General features: G+C 40.9%; 1 protein-coding gene across 2 annotated transcripts in view; it reads right to left on the minus strand.

Moving 5' to 3' along the window:
- Positions 1-877: 877 nt before the first annotated feature.
- The window catches only part of MICAL2 (microtubule associated monooxygenase, calponin and LIM domain containing 2), a 133541-nt gene continuing 112771 nt past the window's right edge, over positions 878-21647 (minus strand). For both annotated transcript variants that reach the window (XM_087744689.1, XM_087744681.1), the window contains 6 exons: positions 16230-16324; positions 14039-14131; positions 12002-12095; positions 6409-6508; positions 5116-5189; positions 878-4188 (listed from right to left, as the gene is read on the minus strand). In XM_087744689.1, coding sequence (XP_087600815.1) covers positions 4004-4188; positions 5116-5189; positions 6409-6508; positions 12002-12095; positions 14039-14131; positions 16230-16324 — 641 coding nt within the window. In that variant the 3' untranslated portion in view covers positions 878-4003. The remainder of the gene's footprint in view (positions 4189-5115; positions 5190-6408; positions 6509-12001; positions 12096-14038; positions 14132-16229; positions 16325-21647) is intronic.

Raw genomic sequence — 21647 nt, forward strand, 5'->3', positions numbered from 1 at the left:
CCAAGTCCTTCGCCAGCTGGTCAACAGCTGGAGAAGTCAACGTGGCTGCAAGGTTTTGAACACAGATAAAAGTGTGATGTATTACTTCCAATAAACCTAGCAGGCAGGTAATTCCTGTGCAGTCCTGAGAACTTATGTGTGGTATTATCAGAGGAGTCGCCACCACATCCATCTGCCTCTGAGGCATGCAAGATGGAAAGGAAAGGACATGACAGTAGAACAAAAACCTCAGTTCAAATATGCCAAAAATTACCTTGACCTCTGAAGAGAAGCAGCTGTCCATCTGTCCTCTGAAGAGAACTATCAATTGGTTCAGAGTCATTGAGCAGGGGACAACGGTGCAGGCACTAACATAAGCCCAAATCTTGCTTATCCACTTCTCTCATCTCAAGCAGCAGCTTGTCTTGCTCTGAAGGCTCTCCCACTGGTAGAAAGCAACAAAACGAGATGACCTGATAGAGGTAAATTTACTGGAATTTGAAAATTGGCAATTAAGGTTTTGATCACCATTTCTTAGTCATCCATGCAGTGACACTTTTCCTTCAAGTCTTCAAGGAGCTGTTATAATTTGTATGTCATGCCTAAGGAAATTAGGTGGTGAATTCCTATGTAAGAATGTGAGGAAGGTGTTGATCTCATGCAGTTTGCAACCGCTTGTGTTAAAGGTAGGGTTGTAATGCCCTCTAACTTCAGGGTGTCATTATTTCTAAACTAAAAAATGAATCTGTGAATGGCAAGATGTTATGATATACTTACCAGTATATGAATTAAGAAATTGATATAATTTCTTACCTATAGATCTTTCCTAGACACACATTACTACACTGTAGATACCAGTGGAGAGAAATTGCTATGGAAATGATTCAGGGACTTCAAAGAGTGAGATATAATTTTATTTTTTCAAATAGAAAATTGTTCACATCTAGTCCATTTAGACATAGTCAATATGTTTCAGCACATCACATTATACTCAAAAATGACAATGCCAAGGACTTAAAAATGAACAAACCTACTGTCAGTGAGTCAGTTTACAGAAATGATTGAGCAGCAAGAAGACTCATAACCAAACCAGTGTTTAAATACATTTCTAATACAAGCCAACCATATTAAATTGACCTGTGAACAGTGCACATAGCTCCTCTTTTTTTCCCTCCTTCTCTACTCTCACGATATATGAAGACCTGCTTTAAATGAGTTAAGAGTTTAGTATTTTTCTAAATCACTTGCACAGTTCATTTTTGGATCTAGTCTTTTGAGGTACTTAATATCAGGCAGGGTAATAGTAGCGTGACAGGTTTTTCCAGCCAAGAGCAAAGACATAGTTTTGGGTGGAGCATGCATTATGACAACATGGCATCCAGAAAAGTACCTTTTTAGCAAAGAATATTTTTGAGGGCCATAAAATGCTGATGGCCTTCAGCTTCTGTTGACTCTAATACTCTCAAGAACTCAAATCTTTGGAGCTAAAAGGAAAGCACCCTTTCATGTTTGGTTTTATAGCCGAACAGGTACCTGCTGTAAACTGAAATCTCAGGGCTTATATACAATTTAGAGCAACCTGAACCCAACCGATTGCAGTATGTGCATCTCCCCTGGGCAAGCAGACTGGACTTCGGTAGAGGAGAGCCATCTTCTCCTCAGGACTAGGGCATCATGTTTCTCTGAGGCTGCCCTTCTTCTTCCTCTTTGTACGGCAGCAACACTAAGGTGAATGGACTTTTTAGATTGTAAAAGTGAGGTGAAAAAAAAACAGTCTTTGACTGACATAACTGAATTCCCCTCCTGTGCAAAGCACTAAGAAGCTTGCTTTAAAACTTTTTAAAAATACCTTGAAAGCATTATGACTCTCCGTTTTCTACAGAAAACTGTAATAGATGTTCTAGACAGTCTTGTTCTACAGGATTACATGAAGCGTCTGGGAACAGTGATAAATCCAGAAATTTTGTCCACAAAACTGAAAATACCAGCAGATCTCAACAGAGAAAAATCAAAGTATTTATTGCTGTCCTGCCTGCTCCTACTTTATATCAATATTAAGTAATAGAGTTAGTTTAAAAAAGAATCACTGCAATCTATCTCAATAAAAATGTAATATGAAGATCAGGTATGCTTAGCCTATGAATGACAGAAAAAAAAAAAGCCTGATGGTGATTTGGAACACATTCAAGGATTCTGCTGTGTCTTTCCACCACAATGAAAGACAAATTATATTGTTAAAGCCCTACACACTATGTTTTAAGGGTATCCCTTCAAGTTATGGTGACTGAGAACATTGTTTAAAAATCTTAATTCATATTTTATTACTAATTATTTACCAAATCAATAAAGCTATCTACTCTACAATGCACAGCTTTATCTATACATAGCTGTTAGAAATACACATTTATCAATCAAAATCAGAGACAACATCCAAACTGTAAAATGTAACCAGACACTCTTACCCTCTTTAAACAGTCTAATAAATAAATATAAATACATAAATATTGTGGAACAATAGTATATTACTTGCACCAATAGAGATATATTATTTATCTGTGGTCAACAGTAAAATCTTGCTTATATCTTTAGAAAGGGTATTTTAAATTTCTTACAATACAGCAAAAACTTAATATAATTCATAAATTATTGTGACAGGATCCAGTGTGTCTGTTACCCTACAAGTACTTACCAAGAGGTTTTTTAGTTTAAAGCTTTTGTGACAGGAATGCTTCTAGCTTTGGCTGTACCATAGGCAATTGCTGCATATTAGCACCATTCATGAAATAACAAGAACATCAAATCTTCTCAGAGCATGAGGTAAAACGATATTCAAAACGAAACAGTCTTTGAGTTTCTCCTTGTTTTTTCAATTTGAAAATCTAGTGCGTCATACATACAGTTGGCAATACTACCAATCTTAAATTGCAGAATTATCTCAGTACTTTGAGAAAGTACTTAAATTACACCGAATACTAAGGAGAATTTCTGTACATCTGCTTTGCCAATATCTACAAATGCATGTACAAAAAAGACAGAAGATAGCTTCTTTAAGCAAAAATATGCATATATTCTTAAGCAGCAAGATAAATGTAGTTTAAATGTACCCCCAATATTTTCTATCAAATGTTGACATTACGAACTCAAAATTTTTTGCAGTCCTTTTGAGGAATTATTCTCAGGGAGATCTTTAACTGCTACACCACTCATCACACCCTATGATACTATTTGTGATGTATTTTATCAAGCAGTTGTAAAGCCTACCCTATAAATACTAATTGGGTCTGGATTACTATTTTTAAATTATCATTTAGCATATTTTAAAGACCTTAATCTGTGACATACAAAAGCTTTTTTCAAGCATGTAACAGTTTTAAGGGTAGTCACCCCTTTGATAATCTCTTACCATTTTACAAAATGTAGGGATTTAATATTGCTTTAACTTCTTGTTCAAAAACACACAGTGCACTAAAACTTACAAATACCTGGAAAATTAATTTCTGACATTGCATTTACAGTAGTTTTAATGAGCGCTTATATGTAGTCATTAGGCAAACGACCCTTCCTCCACCAGAAATAAAAACTAACCTTATTTTTACGAGATGCTCGCTTTCTGACCTTTAAATAGTTCACCATGGCTTGGCTGTGCCAAAATATTAACAAAACCACATACAGATTCAGACAAACAGATGGAAAGTAACGCTGTCTCAAAAATACTAAATGATGTCATCGTGTTTCTCAGAAACTCTGTTCTCAGCATTAAAATAAAATTCCAAGAAAACAACAGAGCTCTGACTTCCCTTTCACAGACCTTGGTGCCCACCAGACAGGTAAATTCAGTCCTATTCTCTACTCCCATGATCCTTTAAGCTGACAGTGGAATGACTCACTCTGCTATGAGCAAAAGAACCGCTTAAGAGCTTTTGATAACAAAATGACGTTTCCCAAATAAACTGATTTTAAATTTGAATTCCTTCATTTTTCAGAAGACTGTATCTCCGTGATTATGAATATCATGTGTGGCTGTTTAAATCCTGCTCAGCTGATAGCCTCTAGATAATATAATGCTTTCAAAGTGCTGGTCTTCTGCTTTTTCTTTCACTCTCTGCTCCTCTAAGGTAGACACAAGTTTGTCCCTTTCTTCAACCACTTTCATCATCTCAGTAAAAATTTCATCCTCTTCGTTCAGATCCATCTCATCTTTAAGGCTGTCTAAAAGATCATAAAACAAGAGGTTAAAATCCAGGTCACTCTGTTGTTACACTTCGCATTTTAACTGTTGATGTACAGCTTGAATTAATATTATAGTCAATGACAAATGAAGTCAATATTTTAGTAATTAGTATAGTAATATTTTAATATTACTATAAATGTTTAATTTAGTAATTAGGATAGTAATATTTTTCATGTTACAGTTCAGGGAAAAATTCTCCTGCATTTGGGCTACTTAAGGTTGAGCATTAAGGCTCTTAACGTCTAGAGTAGATCTTTTAGCAAAACTTAGATGGGAAGGGGTAGCAAGAGCACTACTTGTTTATAAAAACATTTAAACTGGAGTTCAAATTTAGTTTACACAGTAAAAAGCCCAACTATGAAATGCAGTACCTGTAAGAAAATGGAAAGTATTTTTCAGAAAATGTATTGAAAACTGCCATCACTTATAATCCACATGCTTAGAACACAACAGGATATTTTGGGGTATTCAGTGCTCCTCCCCAAAACTGTAATCCCAAGTACCTAAAAGCAGTTCCAAAATACTGCAGTAACCGGTAATGCCACAGTTAACATAAAAGCAGACAAACTTTTTTGTGTTTGGGTGGTTGAAGACGTTACTTCCCGTTGCTGCCCATCATTGCATGTTAGCTGGATGTTGCTGCCTGCACAGCACAATTAGTGGAATCACATGTGCAAGTGCTTCTGATCCAGTTCAGTGTCAAACTGGACAGGTTAGCTTAGCTGTCTTCACTAGAAGTCAGATGAGAAGATCTCACGAGTTGCATTTTGCTGGCTGAGCTGCACTCGCAGAAGAGCACAGGAGGAAGAGCTTCAGCCACTCTGGTCCTTTTTTGGAGCAAACAGGGATGTGTACAAGCATGGTCTACCATTGTGGCCTGGAGCATACTCTCCCCTTGGACTTACCATCAATGGCCATTTTCTCTCTCAGCTTTTGTTCCAACCTGCTTTGGTGGTCCTCCAATTCTAGTTCTTGGGCTCTAGATACAATATAAAGTACGTTAAATAACCTTTTTTTCAGTAAAGACATATATGTTAATATTATTTCAACCAAGAGATCCTGTGTTCTGTTTATCCAGGATTTTCTCCTCATGGGCATTGAAGGCTAAAAGGTTTGCCTGTGCCTACATTGCCCCAGCAACCACTACCACCTTTTGCATTATGTATCAGATTAAGTTCCCTCATACACTGCAACACTTCAGGCTTTAACCAGCTATGCTTTGTTGGTGGCACCGACGATGTAATTCTTGATAGGACTGAAGGGTCCCACACACGAAGGGCCCTGCCAGGCCCTTTGCACAGGAACGGGTCCTGAGGCAAGGGAATTAACACATGTGAACACATCCAGGCAACAACGTTTTGTGTCCTGCAGTGATAAAAGCAGCCTACTTTTGCTTTTTTAACTCTGCTTTGCAGACAGTGTGAGCAGGGAGCATTGCTACCACAACACCCAATGACAATCAAAGGGGAAAGAAAAGGTTTGGCCCCTGGCAGCATCAGCACAGCTGGGGAGAAACCAGGGTGCAGCTGGAGGCAGCGTCTGGGCTGCAGCTCCGCACACAGCGCGGGGGGCTGGCTGAGTGATATGGAAATGATAAACGGCAATGAGCAGCCGGCACTGGTGTGAAATCCAGCGGTGAGTAATGACTGCTGCAGCTCTCATTGCCGTCCCATGTTGCCCAGAAATAGTGGAGAAAATAGCTGAGAGTCACCTCCGCCTATCTGTTGAGTGTGTTTCCAAGGAGGCGAGGGAGCTACAGCCAATATTGTTTCCATCAGCCACAAACAGCGGCATCTGAGACGGGTTTTATTTGCTTGGTGTATCTGCTTGTTTCATTGCTGTAGTGAATTCCTAGATCTTTTCTCCTATGTCCAATAAGAACTGAGATAAACTTGTCAGACTATTTTGCTTCCATAGGAGAAAGTGCCCCAGTGTTCATTAGACCCACATTATGTAAAGGCAGAGCATCTATATTTAGAGTATTGTGTAGGATTGAAATAATTGAACCACTGTGAGAGGAAACAATGAGGAGGGCTCAAGTGAAAATCTGTGTTCCAGACAGATTGTAGCTGCTCTGGGTACATTGATTCCATGACAGTAGCGAACTGCAGCACACAGCAAGGTGTTCAGGTGTATTGTGAGTACACTTTTCCCCTCTCCCCTGCCAATCTTTAGTACTAATGCTTGTCCTTACTTACATAATCAGGAGCTCGGACTCATAACGCATTAATTTATTCTTCTCCAGGACCAGCTCAAACCATTCATGTAGCATCTGAGTTTCATCCTTTGTGCCTGAATCTGTTTAAAATAGGAGAATTAAGTGTGCATGATCAGCTTTCCTTCCACTGCTCTTACCAGTTAAGTTGACTTTAAATAGTCCTCATTTGTAAGCCTAGGTGAGTTCAAATGTAGATTTTTTTTTTTTTTGCTGTACGTAACTTACATCAGTAATGTCTGCGTATAACAGGTATAACATTCTTGTCTGCGTTTGGTTGAACGTTGTCGTTTGTTGCAGTTAAGGATGCATTAGATTTAAAAACACTTTTGTTTTGGAAGTTAAGCTTTTTCTTTCAAATAATCATATAGACATTCTTTTTTTAATGGGCACTTTTTCTTTCTCTTACTTCTGCCTTTAATGATATAGTTCCTCTGTTGATACTGGACTCCAGCAGCTGAACTATAGTTATAAATGGATATCCCATTAACACAATTGGACTTCAGGATATACACGCTGGCAAGTATCAACTTAGTCCCTGCTTCCAGTGCGCATAAGATGCACAATCAAATCCTCTACAAATTTGCATTCATTTGCCAACTGGCCTCTAAATCTGCCTCTGCTTTGAATGACGGGAAAGGCTGTGGGACAGGACAAATCTGTTATTACTGGGTGGTTTTGTAACACTTTGGGCCAGGCCATCACTGGTAGGCACTATACAGACACGAAATACAAGATGGTCTCTCTCCCAAAGAGTTCATAGCTTGACTCTGCCTTGCGGAAGAGAAGGATGGATTTCTCTTTCACCAGGTAAGGGCCTTCACTGCTCCTAAAATGCCGTCTGTACAAAAATCTTAGGCAATGAAGAAACCCTGGGTGTTTTCAAGTGGCAAGTCAGAGCACATATGTATTTCTTTTCCTTGATGTCCTTTTTAATGCTCATCACTTTACATTTTCCATTCATTTTCTTCACAAAACAAAACCACCCCACCACCCTTTGATGCAGAATTACAGCAGCAGCGATAGCACCGCAAACACACCTCCCACAATGTCTGCTCTGCCCATCCGCTGTCTGTTGCCACAAAATAATAATCACTCATAGGAAGCAAATATCTTACGCTACTCCAGGTTGAGGCAACAATTTAGGCAACACGCTGAACACTTCAGAAGCATAAAACCAACAGCCAGCCCATGCTCCTGCCTCAGCACGTGGTCATTGCACACCCAACCACGCTGCCACTGCGTGTTGGAGGCAGGGACAGCCGGACCTGGGACAAAGCAAAAGGAGGTGCCGCCAGCAGGCAGGGGAGCACAGCTCTCTCCTCCTCAGTCCTTACGTCACACTTCTAGAAAACCAAGCATAAAATCCCCATAAACCAGCCTGGCTATTTTCTGTGGATGGAGACTTATGTGATTTCTCCTACTTTAAGAGGACTGCACCTTTATTTCACATGACCGAGACCACTGAAATTTAAGCCCAAAGGTCTCAGGTTCAAGCTTCAGAGATGACAGTTGCAAGAGTATCATTAAACTAGGTTACCAAGTGGAGAGATAGGCAGAGTCCTGGACAGCTCAGCAGCGTTTCAGATGCCTTTCTGTTGTCGTTTTGAAATGTGCTTTGTTCTTGGCCCCAGGAATTACCCTCTCGCCCCTCTACTGCTTCAGCTGTCCCTCACTTTAACATCAAAGCCAGGACTTGACTCCACTCAGGAAGAACCGTTTAAAGCCCGTCTCCTTCAGGCAGTAATGATCTCATCCAATGCAGCCGTTTAGCAGTCTTCCTGACCAGGAGGGAAATCGTTGGGTGTTTGGGACCACCAAGCCCATTTGCGTGCCTTCACCCCACACTGTCATCCCAGAGAGCCTGGGTCACCTCCTGCCAGCGTCGGATGAATTACATGGGCCCCCATGCCGAGGACAGGAGTCATGCTGGCTTGGGTGCAGTTCCGCGATTTCACATCAGGATTTGATCCCAGTCTGAAGTTACCATGAAACAGGAAGATAAAGCAGCAGGAGAGGACACAGCAACCTTGGTCTGATTTCTGCCCAATTCCATTAAAACTTGGCAGTAAGGGATGTGTTCCTGTGGGATCTTCCAGGTCAGCAAGCGGTGATAAAAAAAACGTCTTCTCAGAGTGACCACTGGAGCAGTTCTCGCTGGAACATGCCAACAGTGGTTTCTCACAGGTCCAATGCAGGGATGCAGCATCAGTATTCAGAGCCTTAGGTCTTCGTATGCTACCATCAGAAGTTATCATCAAAATCTGATCTATCTTACTGTTAGTAAAAACATTGTAATTGCAGGTATGTGTATGCCCTGCACACACACAGAAGGTCACTATTCCCTTTTCTCTGTTTTCTTGATTAGGCAAAAATATTCTTTTTTCTAACTCTTCCTCTTTACACTTTAAAATCTCTATATCTCTAGTAAAAGACTGTTTATCGTAGGTTGATTGAGGTAAGCAGAGTAACACACTTCGCAAAAGTGCCACTCATTTTAGCAAAATCCTCAGTGCAAGCTGAAATAAAAATAGCCCTTTTTTTTTCCTCCTTCTCCATCCTACAGAATGCCCCCCAAGTGTCCCCAGGGGCATTTTTTCCCTGAGCTTTTCAAATGTTTGTTAATAATAACATTAGTATTATTTAAGTCTGATGGAGTGCTTTATGCCTTCCAAGGGCAGAAGCAGCCAATGAAGTCTTTTGCATAACACAGTACAACAGATCTTTTTAAAGGTTAGAGGGAAAACAATTTGTGAGTTTCTTTTGTGAGCCACGCTGGCTTTTTCTTACAGCATTGCTAAAGCAAAACTTTCCTCCTGATTTACCAAAGTCTCCTTTAACCTAGATCCCATTTGAAAGTCAGATATTCTTCTAATTACATCGGAGATATTTCTATTTTCATCACTTTTGAGGGCATGACAGGCTGCAGAGGAGTATTTACTGAACGCTGTTGTCAAAACCTCAACCTTCTGTTCTCCAGAGTGATGTTAACGCTGTCCCTCCATACAGCAGTCACACAGTAAAGAGGGCTCAGCCAGTTTGTGCCTTTTTAGGAAGAGTTAAACCTTATATTCCTTATTCCTACAGGTTTTCAACCGATTTCTTTTGACTCTGTTGAAAGTTCTGCGAAACCTTGGATATGCTCCTTATGAAATCTGAAACTAGCTGGAACAGGTGCAGATATTTATTCACCTTCCAAAACATGGAGAGATTTCTTAACAGTCTCTCAACACAGATTTTCTTCTTTACCATCATTCTTCATGATTTGTGTAGTCAACTGATCGGTTATGCTAATTTCAGTGGAAAACCTGTTTCGAGATTTTTATTTCTGTATTTTCTTGTAGGCGGAAGATCTCCATAAGCCTCCACAAATGTCAGTGGAAAACAAAGCAACGGTACATCGGTGATTTATTATTTGATATTTCGAACCAGAATAAAGGGAATATCGAGCATGAACAATTATTCATAGGACTGATATTATTTCTTTTTTTTTAAATGCATGAATTGTTGTCACTACAATTAGAAGATCATCAAAGCCTCATTTTGCTCATCGGTCTTCATGGCAGTTGTTTCGCACCCACGCATGTTCTCTTCTAATTCAGCTGAGGAGCTAATGAATAACTCCCCCTAACAAAGGGGCCATTCATCCTGGGCTTACAGAATTATTAGAGGAGACTTGCGTAAATGTCACTGAAGACTAGTATTTGCAGGCCTGCCTCTAAATTTGGTTATTCACAACCTTTGCAGCTCAATATTATTGCTGAACTGTGATCGTTTTCTAATTACCTTAATAATACCTATTAAATCACTTGAATTGCATAAGCGCAGACCTGCCTAGATACAACTTAACCTAGTAAACACTGGTCATTCATTAAACAATAATGTTTATTATTTTTAAGAAGGTTGAACAGAATGTTAAACTCTGATTCCTGCACCATTACACATATGTTATTACAAGCCACAAAGCACTCACATTTTGTTTGGGAAACTTACGGCTTCATGCTTTTGCACCAGAAGAGTTATTGAGACGCAGTAACATCCTACATTTCAGTATCTGCCCTATTTGTAACTGGCCACCTACACACAAACAATCAACAGGGAGAAAAAATAGTACTTTCACCTTAATGAGGGCAATCCAATTACTAAGGATGGGAAGAGAATGAGAAGCATCAATCTGTTGGCAGACAGCCTTCTTTGGGAAATGTGATTGTCAAAACAGCAAAAACAAGAGGTGGCTCTAGGCCATTTATCCTGGTATTCAGTGTCTATCCCAAGAGCTAGAAGCCTCTTGTCCCTCTATATTTTTGACATTTCCAAAAAACCCACCCTTATACAAATCAGCAGTAAAGAAAAAAGCTAACACTCCAAATCCTCAAAGTCTTTTTAGCAGACTTTCTCATAGGCAGTAAGGTGGGTGCCATTTGATTAACGGTTATGTTTTCATTTAAGAAAAAAAAATATGCTAGCCTTTTAAATAACATTTGAAATAGGTTGGCACTATCAATTATAGGAAATTAGTCAATAAATATAAAACGTCAGACAAATGCTCTCTTGCCGAACTGATTAGTTCAGTGTTAGAATAGGGGCGATAACTGCTAAGAAATATGGCATTAAAAAAGCCAGCATGTGGAGATTTTGCTGGGTTGCCTAGCTAAGACAACAACAAGATCAGGTGCCAAAACATATCTAGGTTTTCAGTGTTGTGCAACTGCCTGTCATGAAAGCACACAGTTCAGCTTTCTAAAACAGAGGTAAATAAAGACAATGTTTGCAATCGGGCTGTTAGCTCCCCAGAGTCCTTTCAGCACAGAACCACAGCCCCCTCTGAAGTCCCTTACACACATGGTTCACACTCCCATCCCCATTTTGAGCCTGGCAGGAGCCCCTAAATGTCCCATCCCTCTGTGGGAGGTCTCCTCAGCTTCACCCCATGCGTGCTGGGGAGCACTGGTAAGGCTGGGCCGGTGGGAGGACACCACAGTCCTGGGTGCTTGGGACTGTTGGTTCAGGTGAGCGAAAACCTTGCCTCCGACCAGGGCCAGGACGACATCCCTGTTATCTTCCACCCGCTGGGGGGAAAGCTGTGCGGTTCGGGTCTGTGTGCCTGCATGCTGCTGTTGCTATAGCATGGCCACCGGCTCTAATCGTATTAATGGCATTTCACACTCCGGGAGAAGTCATTAAGGACTCTGTTACTAGGCACGGGCTGCTGCTGGCTTGGTAACTGAGATACAGCTCCTGGAAACCTCACTGGTCCCCTCCTGAAGAAGAAATTAAGCTCAGGATAGGATTTTTAAAAAGGGGGGGGAAGGGGGGGGGAAATGTAGATTTGGGTTCAATATTAAGGCAAATAATTCCAAATCTGTGATAACCAATAGAAAATTTATAGTATGCAGCATAAAGGTGCTTGAACTAACAGAGTTTGAGGAAAAGGGTAAAGAATGATTTTTGTGCTTCCAGTTATTGTTACATTTCAGATTTTGCACTGAACTATTTCTATGACAATCATTAACGCCCCTCTGCTTTGAAAAAGGTTAAAAAACCCACACCAAACACATACACGCTGCTTCATTTACCTGATTCTCCTCTTAGTTCTCTCTCCAGTTTGACACCAAAAATCTCTAGAGCTCTTTGTCTTTCCTCCAATTCTTCTAGTTGGCGCTGGACTGCCTGCAAAATTGTAATGATATAAAAGCTACAGACATAACTTAAAAATTCAGAGACAAAAGATGGTCTCAGTGGTTAGAGAAACAGCTTGACAAGGTCTCAAAGGAGTCGTGGGATTTGCAAACTCATTGAGCGTATTAGGCATCTAAGCTATTTAATAATTCCACTAGGTATCTATCCACATTTTTATGTGGGTAAGTATCATAGGTACTAAAAGAACCTCAGTTTTTCTGAACTTTAGTTCTTCTGTTGTAAAACAGAGATCATAACATTTCTGTGTCTCGTAAGGTGTGAAAAGTCAATACCTTACACATTCAGAGGTGCATATTCTGAGATGCTACATGAATAAAGCTCATACAAATATTGAAGGTTTACAGATAGAAAGCTTTGCTAGCTATTTTGCTGTCCATGGGGCTTTGTTGTTTATTTTGCTTTTATATTTCACAAGCTTTTGACACAGGGAGGAAAGGGTCTAGCAGCTAAGAAGTGGTAATTCAGTGGCACTTCAGGAAGGACTTCTACATTCATTGGTCCATCTGCTTTTAAATAAGGTTTTCAGAGATGCCATGTGAATAAGAAGCATGAAACACCTTAAAAGGCTGAATTGTCAAGGAGAGCTGCTCAGCAGTTCCCATTTCAGGCTATGTTAGGGCATAGCAAGCCAAGCCTTCAGGATCAGCCCAACAAACACAAAAGATGGTTCAAAAAGTTCAGACTTGATTATTTCCACAAAGCAGTAAAATAAGAGAAGGCATGTATGCATCTAATTTTACCTTGAGATAATTTACAATTCTCAAATAAAAACTATAACATAGTTGCTCTTACTTTGGAATAAATAAGATACTACTCTTCTTTCCCATGAGTTTTAATGTGTCACGGATTTTATAGTAACAGCTAGATATTAGCATTTTCTAAAATCCACTGTCTGGTTCAAACACAAAAGTTCTCTCCTTTTCAATTATACATTTTGCAAAAGCAGTGATGTTTACGAAAATGGAGATTTCAGATTCACATCTGAAAAACAACTTACTAGTTTTCTTTTTTAATTTAATATTGGTACAGAAATAGCAAGTGGAAGCTCCATCCAAAACTATCCACCTGCTATAGTAATACAACAGAAGATGATGGACAACTCTGCCTTCAGAAAGCCTGCTCTCCCCACTACCATATCTTGATTACCACTACAACCTGAATTAATGCGATTAAATCTAGCTCAGGTTTCTCTGCCCTATGCTACAGTACAGACACACACAAAAAATGCTTATGGCCACATAAGCCATTAAGTTTTGTGTGTGTGTGTATATGCATATACATACGTGTGTGTGGTAAGTGAAATAGATAAATATGAAAATGTTGACACCTGAGAGAACACAGTCTGAGATCAAGCTGTGCAGAAGTGCGTTCCCAAATCTTTGAACTGTAATTGGAAATAATAAAACAATAGCAGAGTCCAGAGCTTTTCCAGCATTTTCCAAAGAGCAGGACCTGTATAAAGTGAAATGACTTTCCATCATTAAGAAAGAAAACGGTTGACTTTCACTGTTATGGCAGAGAGAGAACAAAAGCCATCACTTTGTTTTCGTACCCTCCTGTAGTACATAGGGGTAATAGCTGAGTTTCTTACGTTCTCAGGGGCTGATATTATTTCCCCTTTCTATCTCTTTCCCTCTTCAGTGTATTATTCTCTTATTGCCAGTCACTACTCCCTCTTGTTCTTCATACACAATTACAAAACTATGATGATCTCCTGGGGCACACGTGGATTTGTCACATATAGAGTTGCAAGGCCTTGCCACATCCATCTTCCTGCTCCTGATGTTTTGGGGGGATTTCAACACAGAGGGCAGTGAGCCACAGTGAGGAGCGAGGGGGGCGCAGAGCCCACACGGGGTACCCCCCATCCTCACTAGTCACTCTTGGGAGACAAGTGGGAGCTATGTTTTCACCTGTGCTTTGTGAAGCCTTTTCAGCTCCTCTTGTTTAATCAATTGCTTTGTCTCCTTCTCCAGCTTCCTTCTCCTTCTGAGAGTCCTTTTTGCCTACAAAAGAGAGAGAGGGGAAAAAAGGCAATCAAAGCATAAGTATGCCATTACAGGTTTTCTCAAACTTTCCCCAGAATCACAGAACCATTGAGGCTGGGAGAGACCTCTGGAGATCATCTAACCTGACTCCCCTACTCAAAGCGAGGTCAGCTACTGTAGGGTGCTTGGGGCAACCTAACTGAAATGAAAATGGTCACATAGGAATATTTTCATGCATTTGCCTACGTTGACTTTAAATCATTACAAGCTCTTATTGCAACCCTAAGTGAGTGCGAACTGTGCCTATCAATAAAAAATGCCTAAATCACAAAGTTGGCTATGTGCAACATACCACTATACCTGGCTTCTGCAGACATCACTGTGATCAGGGAAGAAGCCAGGCACAGGTGGTGGGAAGCACCAGTTTAATGAAACTCAACCCATTTCTATTGCTGTAGCTGCTAAGTAGTAAAATTCACTTTGGATCGCTTGTAACACGGTAAGAGGGACGTATGCAAAAGAAACAGCCATCACAGGACACTACCTGAAGCCCTACAAAACCTTCCCCAATGCTGTTTCTCTGCTGCATTGCAGAGGTTTTTTGCCTTTCCCTCGGGCAGCTGCGACTGCTGCTGGGCAAGCGGGGCAGCATGTGCTGCAGGGCTGGCCGAGGGAATCACCTGCGCTTGCTCCATCTTGCCCTTGACCCGAGATACCTGGAAGCACTTCAAGGCTGTGGTTTTCCCATTTTGGAGGAGACAGAATATATGAGCACCATAGACAAGACAATTAAAAAACTAACAAGCCAGGAAGCCACTAAAATTTTTCCCACTGAGTTTTTCCAGAGAAAAATGGTGGTACTGGCAAAATAGCAGCCAGTGCTGGCATGAAAAGAGGTGCTGGGAGGCAGCTGAGAGAAACAAGCTGAGTGGGGAACGTGCATCAAACCTGAGTCACTGCTAACACCCGTGTGCAGCAGCTGGTCATTCACCCCGTTTCTGCAGCTGCCCCAGCAGCGCTGCCTTTCCCGCTGCCTGGTCCTGCCTGTCCCTGCAGTTGCCTGAACTGTTGGGAGTTGCTCCTATTCAGTTTTCTCCCATGTCTCCCTTCTTTTCTCTGCCTTGTTTAAACTTTATTTAATTCATCATAATAGTATCTTACTATAGATTGTCTTTCCTGTAACAGGAAAGATGAATGATGAATTCTGACATCGCAGCGCATCCTGACACAGACACCGGTGGTATGCACTGTCACACGCTGCTGCTCTTCTGCCTCGTAGCACTTCAGTTCCTCTGGAGCTGTGCAACTGGGTTTCCATTCAAAGCCCTGCTTGGCTTGCAGCTTGGCTGTTTTTTTTCAGTGCACTGGGCAGCCTCTTGCTTTGCTTTCCTTTTTTTTTCCCCTCAAAGGCAACAAATCAAAAGGCCACCTTGTACTATTAGTTCCACTTACTGATATTCCCTCCGCAGGAAACATGCTTCTGATGAGCTATGCAGGCAATAAAAGCTCTGTTTCTTCAAATCAGAGCTGTGTATCAAGAATTCACTGGTGCTTTAACCCTACCGCTTCTGCTAGCCATGGGAACCAAGGTAGGGCTTGGAGACCCCAGCGTGCAGCCAGCCCTTTCGGCGTACAGGGTCTGGGTGCCACTTCGTGGCTCAGGCAGTTGTGCCGATTAGAATAAACACAGCATTTTCCACGCAACCTGCCTGTAGCGCCTCTCAAATGAAGTTGTATTTCCCCAAGGGAGATCTGCATCTGTTTGGTTTAATTTTTTCAATAGTTTGCTTGTTGGGCTACATATTAAGGCCACTTAAGAATGCAGCTTCAAAGTGGTTTCAGTGAAACATGTCTGCTTGTCAAATTAAGACCTTCTCTGTCAACGTTGGTGTAACCTGGGGGAATTAACGATCCAAAGAGGAAACAGAAATTTTTATTTTCATCTGTCTTGAAGAGTTTTAATGTATTTTTCTCTCCATGACACGTAACCTCCACTGATAAAGCATTCCCATCCCCACTTTGAGAAACTGCGGTGTGTTTTAGATCAGAATCATATGATGACTGTTAAATACAGTCCAACTGAGGAAATATCTTTCTGTTTCCAAGTCAAGGTTACCTTGTGTGTTAATGAAGGCTTGGATTCAAATTCATCATCAGAGGAAGAAGTCGAATACTCGGTAGCTTGCTTTCTGACAGGTAAGTGTTCACATCCTAAAATGTAGAAACAAAATAGTCAGTGAAGCAAAAAATACTGTTCTTTAACTTACACAGACACTTTGCACCTGCCCTGAGTTCTAATCAGCAGCACCTAGAGCAATTTGGAAATTTGGCTGATGGCATTAATTAAATTTTTGATCCCTGTCAAAAACTCTGTCTGGGTATATTTGACTTTTTTCAGGTATTACATACAAATAAATTAATTCCTTGAGCACACTGCATGTAGCATGCTGTTCTGAATGCACTCAACATTCATTAAAATGTATATCTGAAGTTAGCCATATTACCCAAATGATTGTATAAGACTCACTATACAGTGTAATTGAATGCAAAAAGTCTGAGCCAGCTCTTAAACAAATTACCCTTATGTGGCTTGTAGCATCTGGCACCCATTTTTACTACATGACATCTGCTCAGTGTAAAATAGTTGGCGTCAGAATGTCTGGTCATATAAAAAAAATCACAAATGTAATCAGAAGCAAATGGACTAAGAGAACAAGGCTTTATCACACAGCCTCATACAACATAAATATTTCATTAATTATGTCTAAACAAACGTCACTTATTTTTCTGCTTTAGGAATATTATCACATCATTGAACTGTTGATTAAAATGCCATAATAAGTCAGGAAAATCCATACATCACAACAATACACTCCATAAGAAAAACTCAAAGGCTGCCTTTGGAAGAAGCATGCTTTCAGAATTATAAATTAAATTACATTTAATTGCAGCAATTTTATCATGCCTGTTTTTCCAGCATCTTGTTTCAACTGGGTGTAAATATTTGAATTTCTTCTTAATTTGTCTAATTCATAGCTTCATTCTCTTTATTTCAGAAAATAAAACTGCTTTTGAAACATCTGTCTCTACGCTTCAACCTGCTACAGGGTTAATGATTAACAGCTGGGCAACATCTTGGAAATGTACATTATTTAAAGCTAACAGTGCCATTTTTCTTTGTATCTGCGAGGTAACAGTTGGCTTTCTATGTGCAAGTTGTATTCACATTAAAATCACTTCCCATTCTCCCAGTGTAAATGTTTCTTCTTTGCCTTGTCCTGGATCCCAATCCTGAAGTAGGACTTCTGTCTCAAAACCTAATTTAAAATCAGGATCCATGAAACATGTTCATCCCAGGTAGTAAAGCAATGAAAGCAAATCCAAGTAATTTGAGGCAGAAATTCTGATTTTTCTCAGCAATCTCAATTTTAGAAGCACCCAGTCCTTGTGTCAATGAAGCTGCAAGCTCAGAGGGTCCAGTAGAGCAGACCTGGGTCCTGCCCTCCTTTTTGCAGGCCAAGGCCTTGGGCAGCAGGAGGTGCAATTGCCCTGGCAGAAATGTCAGGTGGGTCTCCAGCCTCTGGGGTGAGTCCCCTGCTCCAGAATTGCCCAGGCTGCTACCCCACACCTCCCTGCCTCTTTGCACTTGGAGGAGAGACACAGCTCCTTCTTGCTGACCTGCTGGGGACCCTCCGATGGCTCACGACTGCTGGGGTGACACTGGTGCCATGCACTGCCCCATGCTCTGCGGACATGAGTGCAAATCCAGCTGTACCCCATCTCTGCCCCCGGCAGGGACAGTCAGCTGTAAAGCCCTTCCCAGTGCATGAGATGGAGGAAGGCATGGGGGTATCACAGTTACTATTTCTTTTGAGGAGTAAACTCACCTACCTTGCTTTTCACTGTGCAACCAAAAGCTTGCAGTAACTACCCTGCAGTCAGGCCACTGGTGGAATCAAATTCCATAATATGCAAGTGGCAAAACTTACAGCCTGGCAGGGCTGGAAACACAAGCAATTACATGCTCCCTTTCTTCTCTCAGCTGTGGGAATAAGTGACTGCTTCCCCGTGTCCTCCTCTTTGAGTGATATCAATAATTTAAAAAGTGTTATAAGGTCTAGAGGAAAAGCAGCCTGCTGTAACACAAGGGCACCTGCCTCCTCCTCAGTGGTGTGACTCGGGAGCTGTTTGCCTTTCTGGGATAGAGAGAGCGTCAATGACTTCCCCAAGGACTTCCAAGGGCCATCTCATGAGCATGAGGAAGCTGATGTCTGTGCACAGAATAGATTCGTAACATTCACAGTCCTCCCAATGCCTATCTGCTATGGAGAGCCAGGTATTTGCACCTTGCTCTGCAGAGAAAGGCCAGTTAGATTGCTCTGAAACAGCTCAGCCTTTCAAGGGGTATGGTACCCACAGCCCTGTGAGACAACAGCCACCCGACTGCAATCAGCAGCGTTCTTCATTGTCTCCACCCAAGAAGCCTACAGGACGAAGGACCATGTGAAACCACCCAGTGATGAGGCATCTGATGGATCTACCTGTGCACATTGACAGTTATGGCGTCTGTCACATTTATTGCATATACATTTCACAGCACTGATGTTCTCTGGTAATACAATGTGGATAACTGAAGCATGGGCTTCACCAAGGAGGTGCCCAGAAACACACAGCAAAGAGTGACAGAATTGGGATGAGAATACAGGTTTTCGGCTCCCAGCTGTGTGGTCCTGCCACATTTCAGGGATATAGAAACAGTGGGACAGTGCATTTCTTTCAACATTAAAAGGGCAGCCACTCAGTGCTCTACTCAGCTATTTTTCTTTGGCTATTTCCTAGTGGAAGAGAACCAGAAATATGCTCTAAAATGTACCCCAGATGCAAATTTCAACTTCAAGACAACTATAACAAGCATAGTAAGAAATTACCTCACTGAATGAACTTGCTTTATGCAGAGCTAGAGAGAAATACCACAAGTTTATTCTATTTTTGGGAAAAAAACAACCAAACAACAAAAAAAATCCAACCCAAAACCCACCACTCTTCTGTATTACAGCATCTATATGTTCTACTATAGATGACTGAGCATTAATCTTTCCCATCTCCAAAGGGGTGGTGTAGGCAGAATTTAGTTGCCAGCTGTGAGGATTTGGACAAGGAGTTCACACATAAAAATGTTCAACTTAGGGACTCTTACACTTACTGGGTCATTTAAAACTGAACCTTAGAACTGCAATAGTAAAGTTAGATGATAATAATTTGCCTACTCCAAATATGTCAAGCCTTAAAGCTCGACAGCTACAGAAAAGATCTCAGAAACATATTGTTTTTTCCAAATATTAACTCATGTCTTCTAGACGTGGGCTTTCTCTTTCCGGCCATGTCATTCCTTCAAAATGGGAGTTATTTATTACTTATTTCTTAAGTACTCTAGCATCTCCCTAACTTCCAAACTAACATATGTTATACCAGAGCTTTTCCTCCCCAGCTAACATGACTTTGGATCACTAGGAACAGTCAGCCATAGTTTTAGTTCTTAATTATAAAGGGGAAAGGAACAAATATTTCTGAAATCTTTATTAATCTATTCTTGATTTCTACCTCATAGTAGCTACTAGGAGTTTGGTCAAGAGACCTTTCCAGCATACCTGATTTACAGCTGTCAAATCACAGGAAACTGAGTATTAATTGTTACTGTTATTAATTGTTATTGAATCTGACAGTGTCATAGAATGCACTTCAAAGTACAAAGTTGGAGGAAACCTCCAATTCTTGATATTGTGACTTCGTATTCTCATATGCATATGTCATAAGAGACAAGAAAAATTACATCCATAAAATTAGAATTCCTTCGTATGGCCAGTTCCTTACAGTTTGGTAATCCAAGGGTGGGTCTCAAAGACACTTTGCTTTGGCCTAAGTGCACGGTCATTGAACACCATCAGCAGTAAATCCCTCGCTGTATTCAGAGGGATCAACTGCACCAAAGTCCAGTGCTTTTGAGAACCCCTCCCTTAACATATAAATCTAAGGTACTGCTTTTGCTAGGAAACTTGAGGTCCTCTGAGCAAAGAGGGAGGTGTCATATGAAGAGGTTAAGAAGGTGATACCTTCTGCTAGATGTGGGAGCACTGCTGATTGTCCTGAAGATTTACAGGGAAAACCGCCACTGCTGTCACTCTGCATGTCACAGCTCACCTCCCTTTCCTGGGGTGTTTTTGTGTCACAGGAATGACTGTAGTCTAAATACACAGAAAGTCTTGGAGCAGGAACTGGTTTTATAACATGATGTTATATTAATCTGTTGGCTTTCTCTGTAAGTGTCCAAGATTGCATATTTTTACAAAGCCATTGGAGTTAACCGTGACCACTTTAAGTACTTCAGTGTTTTACAAAAGGGAGAGGCAAAGCTACCCATAGTTCTTGGGGTACTGGTGTCCCAAACCAGATGGGAATTGGCATGAGGTAGGAGATGAAAAGAAAGGCCAGTAGCAATCAAGAGTGGGCTTGGCTATTTGGGTTCACAACTCTGCTTCTCCACAGATTTCTCATGTGGTCTTAGGCCCATAATTTAATCTCGTAGGGCCTCAGTTCCCCTTCTGAAATACAAAATCACTGAGATAACAGTGTCCTAGTGGACAAGAACATTGCAAACACACAGACTTTCAGTGGTACAAAGATGCAGTAATAGGAACCATGTATGAACCTGAAATACTTGCAAGGAATACCTTTTCAATCTAAAAGTGCACAAAACCAGCAAAGTGAGTTCATAACACATCTAATTTTCTCACCAGCTGAACTGGTTGTCCTGCTTAATGAAGTGAGCCATGTAAACAACACAGTCACAAACTGAGTTATAACAACTCTCATCTCTCTAAGGGACGATTCTAGGAATGTTTTCACACAATCCCTACTCTGTCAGGGACAGAAATATTCCTCCCACATCTCCATCGCTATCAAGAAGTAAACCTGGAATCACAAACATCTGCCAATAACCAACCACCTTCGTGGGCTGGTCTTCAGAAGGTCTGTCTGTAAGTCAAAAGTAACCTAAATCCTGTATCCACTACTGTGTCTCATTACAAACACTGCTGACTGCAACTCTCTCATACAACCTGGCTTAGCTCTCTTTTTACTGTTGTTTTTCTGTGGTATTAATGATTTTCAGTATCTATAACTAACATGGCACTTTGACATTGTTTTGAATTTCAAAAGGACAAGTAGGTTTAGGAGGCAACAGTTAACCATCTGATTGATCAATTTTATTGATTAAGATTTTGGGGTTGCAGGTTGGAAAACAAAGGAGGAATCAAAGCCTCAAAGATATTTGTGCAGTAAATAAAAAATCTGGAATTGCACCTAGAAACTCCAGTGGGGCTATCTGGGGACATTTGTGTATTCTACAGGCAAACTTAGATAGGATTTTATTTTTTTTAGAACCCATCTCTCACTGAAAACAGTACATGAATCCCCACTACTTCAGTAAGATTTGCCTAGGTCCTACACAGGTAGTCTGTGCAGCCGGATCTCTGCA

Source organism: Nipponia nippon, unplaced genomic scaffold (genome assembly GCF_047370975.1).
Source record: "Nipponia nippon isolate SJK-2023a ecotype South Korea unplaced genomic scaffold, ASM4737097v1 scaffold_10, whole genome shotgun sequence".
Taxonomy (NCBI): domain Eukaryota; kingdom Metazoa; phylum Chordata; class Aves; order Pelecaniformes; family Threskiornithidae; genus Nipponia; species Nipponia nippon.